The 15,769-nt window shown below is 37.2% G+C and overlaps 1 protein-coding gene across 2 annotated transcripts in view; it reads left to right on the plus strand.

Annotated features, from left to right (window-relative positions):
* Positions 1-11,756, plus strand: part of MTA3 (metastasis associated 1 family member 3) — a 110,263-nt gene extending 98,507 nt beyond the window's left edge. The window contains exons 10-14 of one of the 2 annotated variants that reach the window (XM_087823516.1): positions 1,295-1,369; positions 3,168-3,226; positions 7,763-7,887; positions 10,437-10,588; positions 11,421-11,756. In XM_087823516.1, coding sequence (XP_087679642.1) covers positions 1,295-1,369; positions 3,168-3,226; positions 7,763-7,887; positions 10,437-10,588; positions 11,421-11,666 — 657 coding nt within the window. In that variant the 3' untranslated portion in view covers positions 11,667-11,756. The remainder of the gene's footprint in view (positions 1-1,294; positions 1,370-3,167; positions 3,227-7,762; positions 7,888-10,436; positions 10,589-11,420) is intronic. The other variant, XM_087823518.1, reaches the window with a different exon arrangement.
* The last annotated feature ends 4,013 nt before the right edge of the window (positions 11,757-15,769 follow it).

A 15,769-nucleotide genomic window follows, 5' to 3' on the forward strand; every position in this document is an offset into this window, starting at 1 on the left:
TCCTCTCTCAACCCTGCTTAATTCACTTCTGAATTTAGGTCTTATACACGTATATCTGATTGGAAGAAATAAATCACAAGGGAGTCTTGGAAATACAATGTTTGGATTTCTCATCTTTACATTATAGGAAAGTGAAATAGAAGGAAGTTGGAACTGATAGTGGACAAACTGTAACTGGAGTCGACAGAATCCATTTGAGTGAGCTGGTTTGAGGAGAAAGAAATTTATTACAGCGTGTTAGAAGGCTAACAACCTCCAGGAGTTTCCAGGGATCCAAGTTTAGATGTTTCACAGCCAGGACTTGTGAAGCCAAGAGCAATATCTAACCCCACAGCGGCAATGCTCTGGCAGAAACCCCACTGCAAAGACTGATGCCTCTGCTACCAGGCTGGCTTGATTTGTGCTCCACTTTGACTGTCAATAAATGCCACATCTCTAGGGTCTACTCTTCGAATACTTCACTTCTTACCATTTTTTATATTACAGTGCTTTTGATTATGGGTGAGAGAAAGTCATCCTCACCTAATTTAGAATAAAGATATAGGCCATATTAGTCAGAGTTCTTAGCTGCTAAGTACAGAATTCACAATATCTAATATAAGCAGAAAGGAATATAGGAGATTAGGTTCTCATAGAATCTCCGAAGGACTAGAGAACCAGGCTTGGACGCTATACTTTCAGGAACAGTGGAAACACCCGTGCACTCTGCTGCTTGGCATTCATGATTTCAAGCTTCCATTGCAGAAAGGTCAACAGAGATGGCCCAGAGGAACATGATACCACAACCATTGTTCTTGCCAAACTATCCCAGTCTCCTTGCATGCAGCCTCATTTTGATGTTGCTCAAGTCTATATATCTAAATGTCATTCAGGTTTGTCAGCTTGGCCAGCCTAGCTTGTGAGTCTGCACCTTTGTTCAGCGGTGTCTGGGGGAAAATACAGTTTAGAGCTCCAAGAAGGATACGCTAGAAGGGGTTTTGGAATAATAAAAATAACAATACTAAAAATAATAATAATAAAGAATAAATAAATAAGTTAATTAAATAAAATCGTATTAGTCATAAGATTTATAATTTCTAGCAAAACGGGAAGTAGAAGTGGACTGTGTCCTATTATTTTCTAACTGAATATGACTTGTTTGGGATACCCTTTGCTAAGAATTAATTTCAGTTTTCGTAAACTGAATGAATCTTCCATGTGGATATTTGCCTCATTATTTTAAAGTAGTGGTTTTAAAGGAAAGCAGCTGCTGTTGTAGTTGTTTACATTATTATGTTAAATATTTTTTTTTCAGCTCCCTTGGAAATCATTGACTAGCATCATTGAATATTATTACATGTGGAAAACTACTGACAGATACGTGCAGCAGGTAATTTTTTTGTATCACTACCAATATGATGACATTAAAGTGAACTTTCCATTTATATTTTAATATTTCTTAGCAATATACTTAATTTTAAATTTGTCGTGTTTGCTTTATCTTTTTTAGATGTTTAAACTGCATGATTTCATATCCTTAAGATACTACTTTTAAGATTTTAATCTTAATATGTATTTTTAACTTTAGATGTTATTATGATAGCTATTTTGGAAAGATGGCAGGGAAAAATACTAGAGAAGTAGTGTTTTCTTTGTAGGTGCCTGGTGCTTCATATCTTTGTGAGTATTCTCGAAGGGAATGACCTAAGATGTGATGTTAACACAGAGCTTTTGAACAACTTTTTACATATTGAAAATTGTGCCATTAACCATATAATTTGAGGTATTTTAAAAGATATTCTGAAACTTTTTTATATGACATTTTTGTAGATATACCCCCGAAATCTTTTATCTTTTAACTGTAAAGTTACTCTTACTAGTTTGATGCTTTGGTACTATACATACATTTTTATCCAAAATTATTTCTAGAAGCAGGGAACCATTTGTTTTTGACTCCTTCCCACATGTCCCAAATTGAGATAATTCTCTTAGTTACTTATTTTGAGCAATATTTCCTGGGAAAAGGCACACTTTCCTGGAGCAACCTCAGTTAGTACTTGCTTTTATATTCTTCTGGTCACATGTCAGAACTGGTAAAGAAAGGGGCAAGTATATTTAACACAGACATTATTTTTCCTAAGTATGTGATTGCACAGTGGCCAGGTCTGGATGTTGTAAAAATACATTTTAAGGATCACTTTATAAATTACCACAGTGAGTTGCTGAGATCATGAATAGTGAATAGCCAGCACCCCTGGCTTGTTGAAACATTGCCAGTGTCAGCATCATACATAATTCAAAAAGTGCTTATTTGAAATGACTTAGGTAGGCAGCCATGAAGACCGTGTGTTCTGAAAACTGTTACTCAGAGCAGAGAGTCCCTAAAGATGGTGGAGATTATGGCATCAAGGGTGGTTGAAAATAGTTGGATAAAATCATTTTCAGAAATTTCAACTCTGTCCCTGAAAGTTTTAAGTTTGTCCCCCTAAATGTTTTTGTTTACTCCTCATTGAGAAAATGAGGGGAAATATTTTGGTTTGTCTTATTTTTGGATATCTTTCATATATTATTTTCCTTCCCTATTTGCATTCATTGTTGTATTGATCAGTCTCTGGATTTGACTACATAATCTTTTTCCCATTCCTTTTCCTGCATTTGGCTCCTAATTGGTTCCTAAAATCTGATGTGAGTTCAGCCAAGCTTTAAAGTATACTGCATACCTCCCAACATTTGAGGGTAAATGCTTATTTAATTGTACTTAGAATAGTTACTGTCTCTTTCTTTTGCATGGACTTTGAAAACTAATCATCTCTGAATATTTTTCTAAAAGTAAACATTATGTATGTTTTTTTTCTCCCAGAACAAAAAAAAGAAATAAGGTAGAAAGTAAATTTGAAAAGTAAAAATGGTTACTTACAAGTCCTATTTATTCACTCCTGTGGGTAATGGAGTTGTTCATTGCTTTATTTTAAAAATCTATTTCTAAAATATTATTAATACTTATATTTCTGTATCTCAGAAACTAGTGACTTTTCTTGGAAATTACTGCAGCTTATATGCACACCTTAAAATGGCAATTTTTGGATTATGCTCTAATATATCATTTTCTTGTGAATTTTTTAAAACAATGAAGTGGTAATAATTACTAAGCATTGTATGTAATATATTTTATCTATCTTTTGAATTAGAAACGTCTAAAAGCAGCAGAAGCTGAGAGTAAACTGAAACAAGTGTATATCCCAACTTAGTAAGTAATGGAAATCTTAAAATATTTGTCACGGTATTAATTCTCTCAAAATGAATGTCATTTTGGTCAATTTCAGCCAAATTTGAATTTCTTTGTGTACCTTATATTTTTCCACTACAAAACATGAGACTTGCTTCCCATTATACGACTACAGTGATATTTTTCGAGAGAGAAATGGCTGGTGGGAGAACCACCAGTAGACAACAAAAGGCCTGGAAGAACAATGGCCCTGTATTTTACTTCTCTCACAGCTGCAGGGGAAGTGTCAGGGAACTAAGCTATGGAACTATTATTTGGAGCAAATGTGTTTCAGGAAGCTACCAACTTATGAAACTTGTACCTAATAGAATGGATTTTGTTTGGGTAATGAGTGTTGCCCTTTTGAGGTATGTTATTTGGTTGATAATTTTATATTATTTGCTTAGGGGAGGAGTTAGGGAAAGTAATTAGGATCATACTTTTGCAATGTTGGATAAATAATGAATAACTTTTATTGTTTTGGCCTAGCATTCTATCATTGTTTTCCTTTTGACTTAGAAATTATTGTTATATCAAAATGGATGCCAATTTTCTTTTTATATGCTATGTTTTAAATGAATTATAATCTTTTTCTTGAGATCTTTGAAGTTTGATTATTTATTTGTTCAGGAAAATTTAGTTTATCGAGCACCATGTATATAGTGCTATCCGAGGTTCTTTTGGGATAAAAATGAAATTTACTACAAAGTTCTATGTACCACTCCAAGATTTTTCTCACTCTGTGAGCTCCGAACAGTTGTTTTATACTTAGCCTTTTGTTTGCTGAATTTTGATGTATTAAGACATTTTTATATGTAGGAAGCATCATAGTAAATGAGTTGTAATATTTCTTACTAATCTTTTTTAAGCTCCACCTAAGCATATGCTTTCCTTGATTTTGGAGAGACAGGGAGGGAGAGAGAGAGAAACATTTATGTGAGAGAGAAACATCAATCTGTTGCCCTTTGAACTCACCCCATCTGTGGATCAAACCCACAACGGGGGGTGTGGGGTGTGTGTGTGCCCTGACCAGAAATTTAAACCATGACCTTTCAGTGTACGAGATGACACTGCAACCAACTGAGCCACACCAGCCACAGCATCTTACTAATCTTTTATCTCATGGCATATAACATGTAATTTACAGGGTACATAATTTTTATTCAGAGCTGTTACCTCTTTTTATAAAGAAACTGCTATTGGAACACAGCCATATTCATTCATGTATGTGCTATCTGTGTCTGCTTTTGTGCTACAACTGCAGAGCCTAGTGGTTACTACAGAATTATAATATCCACAAAGCTTAAAATATTTACTATGCCAACCCCTGATCTAAGTGAATGATTTTTGGAGCTCGAGACAGTTTCTAATCATACTTTTAAAAGAAGTTATATAAATCATATACATAAATAAATAGAACATATGAAGCTGCATTATTGAGTTGGATAGGTATGAGTCCTTTGAAGAATTTCCCAGTTAACTCTAGAACTGAATATTTAAAGACAAAAGTAGATTAAGAATTACTTCATACTGTCACTCTTCTGAGCCTGGCAGTCTCCTGCATGCAGAGCAGTAGAGGTAGAAAGGTTCAGAAGACAGGTCCCGTTCTAGTATGGGAGAGACAGATGCAAAACAGCTTGTCACCCAGTGTGACAAGTACTAAGATGGAAAATAGCTCTTCTGTGGCTGGTGTGGTAGGCAAGGGCCATGAGTTATCCAGCTGATGAAGAGTGGAAATGGATTTTAAACAAGGAAGTGTGATGATCAGATTTGTACTGTAAGACCACTGGCTACATTCTGAAGAATGGTTTGGGGAATGGAGTAAGAGTGGGTGTAAGGAGACCAGTTGTGACATTCTTAGAGAGGAGAGAGAGTAGGTTGACCTAGAGTTGTGGCCCTGGAAGTCCCGCTCTGCTTGGAGGTGATTGACGTATTTGGATTTGTGGAAGGCAGATGTCAGGGTTGAGTCCCAGGTTTCTGGCTAGCACAGCTAGGTGGATTGCTGTGCTGTTCAGCAAACTGAGAAACTGTGGCAGGGAACCAGGTTTTAGGTAATTTTGAGTTTGTTGTGTCCACAAGAGGTGTTGAATATATTGTCAGATATATTGGTTTTAAACTCAGGGGCAAGTTCTGGGCTAGAGATACAAAGTTGAGCTTCATCAGCTTATAGTACTGTGTTTTAAAACATGGATGAGATTTCTTAGGAGGAGCAATAAGAAAAACGTGCCTTGGACCAAGTTTGAGGAAATTCAGTATTTATATGCCAGATAGAGTATAAAAGCTAAAACAGAATAGCAAGGTGAATGCATTATTATCATCAAAGCTGAGAGAGGAGTGTGTTTCAGGGAGGGAAAGAGATCAACAGTGTCAGATGCTGGTGAAAAATATCCCGGGAATTGAGCAGCATGGAGGTCATCAGTGATCTTTAATGCAGTGTGAGGGCTGCCTATGGGCCAAGGTGCTGCAGACACTGAGGATTCGCAGCTCAGGGAACCTGGCTGGAAAGGGCGGTCGAAAGAGAGTTCTTGGCTTTGAGGAGTAGGTTGGGATAGAGATATGGGAGAGTTTTTAAAATAGGAGAAATACATTCCATGTTAATGAGGAGGGTCCAGGAAAGAGAGTCAAGTGTACAGAGTTCTCAAGAGGGTAGAGGGATGGGCTCTGGAGCACAGATGGGGGAAGGAAAGGCCCGGGCATTAGATAAAAGAAGGGCAGTTTCATATAATGTGACTTTAAAACCTTTTTCACGTTTGTTGTGGAGTAAAAGTTTATTCAGATGGTCACATTGACATCAATCATTTGTACCCTGAGAATTAATCTGTAGGTACTTGGTTTCAGAGTTTAGGTGATTCACATGTCATATCCAGCCTTTGCACACTTGTTTTCCTTTTGTAATTATCATAATGGTAAGGCCTGTGGTTTTATTTGGTCACAAACTGTTCTAGATTCTGGCGGAGAGCTGAAGTTGTGTTTACTCTTACTCTTTTTTTTCAGGCAGCTCCTCTGTAAATTTGTATTAGCTCTTTTTCAACACATACATTTAGCCCTGGGCTAAGTGTCAGAAATTTTCATATTTTGGGGAAGTCATTTAATTTCAAGGGGCCACCATGTCTTATTTATCTATCTAGTAGGTTTTTAAAAATCAGAAATATTATTATATCCCTTGGAAATCTTAGTCATTCTAAATCACCACTTTTCATTTTGTACATTTCCAAATGAAAACTTTAAGAAGAGAAATATATTCTTTCTGGCTTGAAATGTGTTTTTATAACCAATTTGTCTTTAAAACACATTGCTTGGCACAGATTATGAGTGTAAATAATAGCCCTGCATGTAGAATAGGGACCTCAGAGCTCTCAGAGGTTAAATGATTTCATATGGGGGTGGTGGTTGGGTGTCACCAAGAGTTACCGTAACAATGCCAGGAAGAGATCTTAATTTGCCCTAAGGCAAAGCTTGCATACTAGGCTTTCTCTGGTCATTGGAACTGTGGGAATGAGAAACAGCAAAGAGGAAACTCCTAAACCAATTCTGTGTTGAAACTCCAAGTGTCTTGATAGTTGTGACTGCTCCTTACTTCAGTGACCACAGGAAGATATAGTTATTCAGCATTTATTTCTCCCAAATAGGCGTGAAAGCTCCTTCAGGTCAGGCACTGTATAAATGCATGCTAAATGAATTATGAGTTTATAGAGGACATACTGTGTGTACCTGTGCAGTATTCTTGGGCATGGCTTACAAGCAGGGAGCTAGCCTGCCCTCGATGGGGACAAGTTGGCCATGTTTGCACAGCAAGTACAGGATAACCTGGACTACCTGTCTCTGGGGAATTATGGCCTCTGGGGAATTTGCATGTACACTGCTGATAGACGTCACCCTTTTCCTCCTCCTAAAAATTTTTTCTCAAAGAGAAAACCCCCAAAATACATTTATTGGTTTTTCTTATTTCAAATGCTATGTAATTTCCTCAGAAAAGTTTAAACATAATAGAAATTATTATCATGAGTGGTCAAAGTCTCCTGAAATGCTGACTCACCTCTGGAGATATGCTCTGTTGACATTCAGAGTCTGTGTTGAACACGGGCTTTTGTACAGTTCCCTGGAGAGTCAGCAGGACCAGGACAGTGCTTTCCTTTGAGCACAGCACATCGCCTTTGGCTTCATTTATATGATTCATAAAAGTATTTTATTTTCTCAGGAGAATTTGTGATAGCTGATACAGCTTAATGACTTGTATTGTTCAAAAGCATCAGAGGGTGTCCTAAAGAAATTATATTTGTGTGGAGACGAGAGATGGCTGTACATATTTCTTTTGTGTTGGGCATAAGAGATTGGTTTGTACATGCCTTTGTTTTGTAAAAATGAATGGTTCGGGTTGACTTTTACCGGTGTATTTCTTCTTCACCAAGCATTCAGATTTATTTATGTGTAGTTCAGATAAATCAGTAATGAAACATAGAGCCTTTGCCATGTTTGTAGAAGTCATTTTTATGACCTCACTTTACATTTCATTGAAAGCAGCAAACCAAATCCCAACCAAATATCCACCAGCAATGGCAAACCTGGCGCTGTGAATGGAGCCGTGGGAACCACGTTCCAGCCGCAGAATCCCCTCTTAGGCCGAGCATGTGAGAGCTGCTATGGTAAGTTTTCTCCAGCCGGGCTTTATTTTCTCATTTGAGGCCTGACTCAGTGAAGTGCATGGAACTGTGCTGGCGCCGTGGTTGGGAGGCACACGAGGTCAGTACTGGGAAGAAGGCAGAATAGTGTAGCCTTAGGGTGAATAGATGCCCATCTGCCTTCCTCCTGGACACTTGAGTATTTAAGTACTGGGTTTCCTTTGATTTGCTTTTGTGGCATCCTGTGTTTGTTGGGTATCCATGGCATTGTAGCTAAGCTGCATTCAGAGTTGTTATTAGCTTTGTGCTAACCATGGTCCCATGAAATATACCAAATCCCCTTTTGGAGTTTCTCAGTGTAATTTGACAAATTAAAGGCTCCAGATAATTTTGTAGGAAAGACCTGTGTGTGGGTAAACTGTCGGCAGTCCTCAGACCAAATTCCCTCAGAGCACTGGTTTGGGGGAGATGCTGTTCTGTGGTATTTGCTTTTGGCCTCAGGCCCCAATGTATTCATCCATGTCAAACACCTACCAGAGGCTGGTTGTATTATATTTATTGGTGAGGTGAATTGTTACAGAGTTAATACACTTTTTATGTTTATTTAAAATCTCACACAACAGTATGATCTCTTAGTGGTGTATTGGTGACATTGTCCTCTGTTTTTCCTACAACCAAAGTGTGCTGAAGTATGAGAGGGAAGAAACGAACGTTGATTAAGAGTCTAGTTGGTGCCTAGTTTTTGTCTCTCAGCAGCTCTTTGGGGGTAGATGGAGCCTGCTGCCCTAAGGACATAGGGCCAAGAGTGTGTATGACTCGGCTCCATACTCCACACTAGGCTTCAGCATTAGAAAAGGCTCTTAAAACCAAATCATATAATTTCTCTCCTGAAACTAAGGAAGGTGCGAGCCAGACAGATTGATGACTTCATAGAAATGGTACAGGCCTAACTATTTTCTGCACCATAGGAGCAGGAGGGGAAACAATTTGTGGAAATTAGCTTCTTTTGGTCAAGATTTTACATGGATTGCATCATAAATGTCTTTAAATTGGGAAATCCTAGATTTCAAAGTGCATTTATATTTAAATAAAAATAAAAAGAATCCTGCAGACAAAGCAGACAAATGATAGTGACTTAATCTGTCTTATTTTTTATTTACAAACCCCTTCACACATACATAATCTCACACATCCCTTTAAATAATTATTGTCATTTTTATGTGTGCATGACAAATAGGCAATTTTAATTTTATAATATTTATTTTTGGTTCATATTTTAAAATAATTTCTATCATAAAATATCTTAGTATAGCATACATATAAGATTTATCATTTATAGAAAGAATTTGATATTTTCTGTTTGTCACTTTTTAATTGAACATCAATTAATTACGTATGGAGAAAGACATTTGTTGACAAATATGAAATGACATGTCTTAGTTTGGGTAAAAATGTATATTTATGTATGAGTGAAATTTTGTTTCCAGAACCCAAAATAAGTCCATGCCTAATATGTAAAATTCTTATTATTTGTGTTTTTAAGCAATCAACTTATTATTTGTTTTTAAATTATAAGAGAAAGGTTGCTACTTTCAACAAGTCCTTCAGAAGTAGTACATGACGAGTGCATAGTGGTGTTCTCAATAAACTAAAGGCAATTTGATTATAACGATCACTGTATTTTCTTTTTTTGACATTGGTTTGTGAAGTGTTAGCTGACTCCTTGTTGTTCTACTTAAACATTTATCTGCTGTAACTTACAGATCAGGGAGAAATATTCCATGGCAAAGTTACAGAAGTATAATAATGATTTTTATGCACCTCATTAACTTAAAGGTTTCAGTGTCAGTGTTTTCAAACTTCAGGTGGGGATACTTTAAATGTTATATGGCAGTAATTTAAACTGCAGAACAAGACTAACACAGGCTTGTAGTGTTTTGCTATATAATAAATCAACCAAGTTATTAGGTCTTAAGCATGCTGTGATGTTGGCTACATTTGCTCACTGGATATGGGCTTATGGTCTTGAAAGGAATTCTGTTTTTTAAAGGAAGAAATTTAAAATAATTATTTTACCTATTAATTAAAATAAAGGATTGAAAAACAGATAGCTGGTTCTGTCACATTGCTGCCTCTATCAGTGGGGCTTCTCTGAGTACCATAACTGAACCCATAGGTTTGGAAACCTGGATTTAGACTTTAAACACTAATAATAATAATACCTCGCAGATAACTTATTTCTGGAAATGTACACATTAGAAAATATTTGTAATTAACAAAAACTCCCTTAGCAGTACAACATACAATGTAGGATACTTCACCTAATAGCCTCTCTTAAACAGATACCATGGGCACTTTATATAGAGAGAGAAATAAATAGTTTTTAATGAATTCTGATCTTGAAAACTGTATGTATATATTAGACTTTCATGTTTGGCTTGCAAGGTGGGGGAAGAAAAATAACATTGTAAACTGAAAGTGGCTGTGGAATATTTTTTGAAATATTTGATTTTATATATTGATGTTACAAATTCTATAGCATTCTTTGTTCTTTCTTTTTCCTCCATCTTTAGCTACACAGTCTCATCAGTGGTATTCTTGGGGCCCACCTAATATGCAGTGTAGGTTATGCGCAACCTGTTGGCTCTATTGGAAAAAATATGGCGGCCTGAAAATGCCCACCCAGTCCGAAGAAGAGAAGCTATCTCCCAGCCCGCCTGCAGAGGTACACGAGCAGCAGTCCTTTTAGTATTGAGGATGGCCATGTTTTTCAATGGCTCGGTCAGTCCTTGAAAACAGAAGTACAGTGTTAGGTAATTTAAAAGCAAACAAAGCTATTTTTATAGCTAAACATAGCACCACAGTATTCAGGGTGGGGTGGAGAGGGGCAGGGACAAATCATATCGTTTCAGGTATTCAAAATATTTGTCTTGTGAGACGATTACTGAGATAAAAGAACAATGTGTATGGGAGGCCTTAGCATAAGTAGAGCGCTTACAAATTAAATGTTCGTGTTCATGGCTTTTTTGAAAACAGTTTACACCCTTTAGATACTATTGGAAATGTGTCTTATTACATAAATCAACAAACTGAACATTTCCCCCCCCTCCTGGGCTATTACAGGAGGCGCAAGACGGTGTGGACTTAATCTTGAGGTGAACACCAGTTGAAATTTGATTTTGGCAAAATTCTCATAGCAGATATCAAACACCCAGCTCTATCAGAGGGAGACTATTCTATTTGAGTACAACAGGATCTCAGGAGTCCTTCAATGTTAAAAAAACAAAATAATTAACCTCTTTCCTTTAAAAAAAAAAAATTATTGTGAATATAGTTTTGGATTGTTAGTGTCAATTTAAAAACACAAATACCCACCCCTGACCCCAGACCCAGTTTTCTTCTCTACTTCCCCACTTTCTTTCCAAAAGTACACACTTTCTAATTCTATCCTTTGGGATAGCGTATTAAGTTGTAGATGTTTCAGTGAAGATTTAAAAACTGCACTTTTCTTTGAGCAGCTCTGTTCTTTACGTGTCTGTTGGTGTCTGATTCTGCAGGACCCCCGTGTCAGAAGCCACATGTCTCGCCAGGCCATGCAGGGGATGCCGGTCCGAAACACTGGGAGCCCAAAGTCTTCAGTGAAGACCCGCCAAGCTTTCTTCCTTCACACTACATATTTCACAAAATTTGCTCGTCAGGTCTGCAAAAATACCCTCCGGCTGCGGCAGGCAGCGAGACGGCCGTTTGTTCCTATTAATTATGCTGCCATTAGGGCAGAATGTAAGATGCTTTTAAATTCTTAACCTTACGTGTTGTGCTTCTGACCATTTTCTCTCTTTTCTGCTCTCTTTTTTGTTTTGTTTTTGTTTGCAATAAACATAAGTTCTTGTGTACAGCCTTTTTTATTTGGTTTATTTTTTTAACATTGTTTTTGTCTGCTGCCATCTGTATCATGCCAACCTGGAAAGAAAACATGGAGACCTCTGCCGTCTTGACGAGAGTGTAGTGTTCAACAAAAGACTGGTGGGAGTGGTCCTCTCCAGAGGGGTTCCGTGAGGGAACTGCTTACACAGGCCTTACTGAGGCGCTCTTACCTGGCAGGTAGTGTCACAATAGAATCCCCAAGGGGGTGGTACAGTGAAACTCCGTAACTGAGATACACAGTCCCGTCTTGCATGAATTCATTAGGTTTGAGTAAAATCTGCCCATTTACACTAATTAAAAATTGTATGTCTTTGTAAACCTTGTTTTCCCATGAACCTTTTACAATTATCAGACAATATTTTGGAAATTCACAGTGCTTTATAACAAACACTAGGTTTATTAGAAGATTTAGCAAATTATAAATGAATTTAAAGTCTTTTGGGTGAATTTTCTGAAAATACACATTTAGTTTTTACAAGCTAGTGTCCGAATTTGTGGTTGAGCATTCTTCCTGTTGTCCTACTTGGTTTCCATTTCATAATCATATATCATATATTACCACATAGCATTTACATGACTTTATTACTCTCATTCGCAACGCATTCATTCTTGCTTATGTTTCGTTTTTTCGTTAGAACGAAGCTCATATGTCCCAATGAATTGTGGATTGTTCTGTTATTACTATGCACCCCTGAATGTGTCCCTGAGTTGTGTATGAGCTCTGATTCTGGTCATGCTACTTTCAGTCACCTTCCTGGCTAGCATTTTAGAGCCATGGAACTTTTCCCCCAAAGGATGAGAACACTTGCTGCCCGGCGTAACAGAGAGGAAATCTGAAAGAGAATCAGTAGATGTTTTTTCTTTATCCGTGAGATAAGAAAATTCTTGTTACGAGATGTTCCATTTTGATTTAAAGAGGGTATCTGTAAAAGGAGTAATGATTGAAAAACACTTCATTCCTAATTTTCAGCAAACAATTGAAAGGCTTTAAAAACTTACAGGTAAAAGTTTATAAGGAAAGGAAAGTGCTTCGTAAAGGGAGTGGAAAGTGATAGTAATCTCTGAGCCCCGTGGAGGGGAGATTTAGCTACATTAGATTCACATATATTTGAGAATTTAGGCTTATGTTGAGGTTTCATGCCAGCATTTCTGAGTTGAGGGATTGATGCTATTTTCAGTTTTTAAAATCCATTTTAAGGAACTAGAATATTTATATTTATCTAAATTGCTTAGCTGATTTAAAACATACTTTTATATATAATTTCTTAAATAAAAAGAAAAAAACATTTGAGAAAGAAAATGAATGAAATTCTTCCATTAAAGTTGGCTGGGATCCAGTATCATCTTTGTTCCTGTGAATGGAAAAGAAACCATCACCCACTAAATAGGCTGCTGGAGGAAGCTTCTGTTTTCCGTGCATGGCTCTTCTGTTCGTTTCTCTGAATTGGCACATTGTCTTTTTATATTTTGATGATTCTTTGGTGAAGTATATTTTTCTGTCACCTCATTTTAATATTTTCCCCTCAATTGAAAGGCCATACTGCTTTAAAAAAGTCAAGAATAAATTACCTGTATTTTATTTCTACAAACGTGATACAGTAATAATCAAAGAACGGTCATTTGTGATGAGATTCAAGGAACATTTTGTTTTGTACTTAGCTTCATTGATTGAGTTACATATAGAATTAGATTCTCAGAATAATTAATTTTACCTTGAGATTTAAAATGATAAAGCTTCAGCAGGCATCTACTCAGTTATTTTTTCAGATAAATACTGAACTCTTCGTAGCATCTAATTAATTCTTATATCAGATTCTCCCTTCTTATGTGCATCTTATTACAGCCTCTTCAGCAGATACCTTGGTCTTGGCTTGTTAGTGAGAAGATTAGGTGTTAATAACCTGAGGTCTGTAAGCAGCCATGTCTCTGGTCCAGTGAGAATGTATAAGTGTATTTTTGGGGGTAAGCTTTTGGTTGCTGCAAGGCAGTGATAATCCTGTCCCTCCCCTTAAAAAGTTAAGAATCACTGTGATGCAATATGAATGTTCTTTTAGGTCACATAAAAGGTTGTAATTCTAGATATTAATAGATTAAGAACTCCAATTAATGCTTTTCAGAGTAATCATAATATTCGGAAAGAGAAATAGTTTTCCCTGTGAACTTTAGCGTCTTCCTCTTATAAGCACTGTCTATAAAAGCTGACCCCTTTGGTAGCACCATCAAAACCAGTGTCATAGCCAGAATTTATGGGGTGACAGACTCCATGAGTGAGGAAGTGGGGTGCTGAGGAGATAAACTCCCCACTAGATGGGGGAGGGCCTACTCATAACTGAATTCTTGACTTAAAAGTTAATCCTTGTTTAGAGGAAATTTTTGGTCAGTTACAACAGCTCTCACTGTCTTTTCATTAAGAAACTGGTATTAAGGACCACAGTATTGTAAGAAGGGGAATCTTTGTTTGCATATGTGTGAAGCATCCCAAGGAAAATGTGAGAAGCAGCATCTGTGGGAAGGGAAACTGGGAGGCTGGAGAAAGGTGTTGGGATGGAGACTTGCCACTCACTGTTCATCCTTTTAAGACTTTTTTCAGTTTTGAACCATGGGAATATATTTCCTGTTTTAAATAACTTAAAAGCAATTAAGTATATAGTATACCCAACATGTTTAAATATATATATGTATATATGAGATATATGGAAAGTGAGTTTTTAAAACCAATTTCTCCAAATACCTATTCATTTTAATAATATACCTTTATGTGTGGGTATGTAAGTCCATGCCAAAAATTACGTCAGTAGAGGACCTGAGCCAGTTTTACCTCACAGATAGTGCTTACTAAAAGTGAATCGGTAGATGCAAAATCAAACGTTGCATAGAACTACTGTGTCCTTGACAAGATTTGCAGACAGGTTGTAACAGCATCGTTTCAGACAGCCTGTCCCTTCATGACCTCCCTCCCCTCAGTGAAAAAGCCAGTGTGATCCTGGGGCTCCTCCTCTGTTGTGCCATCAGATACCACTGGGCTACCAGGTGACTTCAAGATCAGTAAAATCGCCCAATACCTGCTGAGCACAAGGTTACTATTTGAGATTCAGGATCCTCAGAGACAGGGAGGAAGTGTGTTAGCATCCTGTAGATGAAGCTGGGTCCTGGAGAAGTGGATCCAAATGATTTACCTGCTACCTTCGTAGCTTGCATGGGTCAGTGAGTGGTTTCTGGGTTGACAGCACAGCAGACTTGGACGACAGCATTCCCCAGTCTGAATCTTCCGGAGGCACCTGGAGCAATTTTTTTTTTTTTTTTTCTGTTCCAAGATGCTAATTATACTTGGAAGTATCCCAATAATAAAGTAATATATTTTTTAAAATTTAAAATAAGTATCCAGGGGTAAAAAAGTATCCAGAGGTACTCTGTATTACTTTAAAAAAATATATTGATTTCAGAGAGAGAGGGAGAGGGAAAGGGAGAAACATCAATGATGAGAGAGTCATTGATCCGCTGCCTCCTGTCGGGATGGAGCCTGCAACCCGGGCACGTGCCCTGACCAGGAATCGAACCACAATCTTCTGGATCCCAGGTCGATGCTCAACTGCTGAGCCAGGGCCGGCCGGGCCCTCTGTATTATTTCCTTAAAAATTAGGTTAATTTAAATTAATTTTTCTAAAACTGATTAATTAACCTAAGAATTTTTGGGTTATTTCCAATCATTTTTTATTACAAGTAGTATCGCAACAAATATTCCTATGTAGATACTTCATACTGATGTGTGAAATTGAATGTATCTAACGGTAGATTCCTAAGCAAACCCTTTGGATCAAGGAACATGCATTTTGAATTTAGATAGTTGCTACCCAGTTGTCCTCAGAAAAGTATAATTTATACTCCCACCCACAGTATCTAGAGATGCCCATTTCTCTAGGGCCTTCCAGTGGCAGTGTTGCCCATCTTTCAAACTATCTGACACGTGACATATGAGTTATAT

Source organism: Miniopterus natalensis, chromosome 13 (genome assembly GCF_054644295.1).
Source record: "Miniopterus natalensis isolate mMinNat1 chromosome 13, mMinNat1.hap1, whole genome shotgun sequence".
NCBI lineage: Eukaryota > Metazoa > Chordata > Mammalia > Chiroptera > Miniopteridae > Miniopterus > Miniopterus natalensis.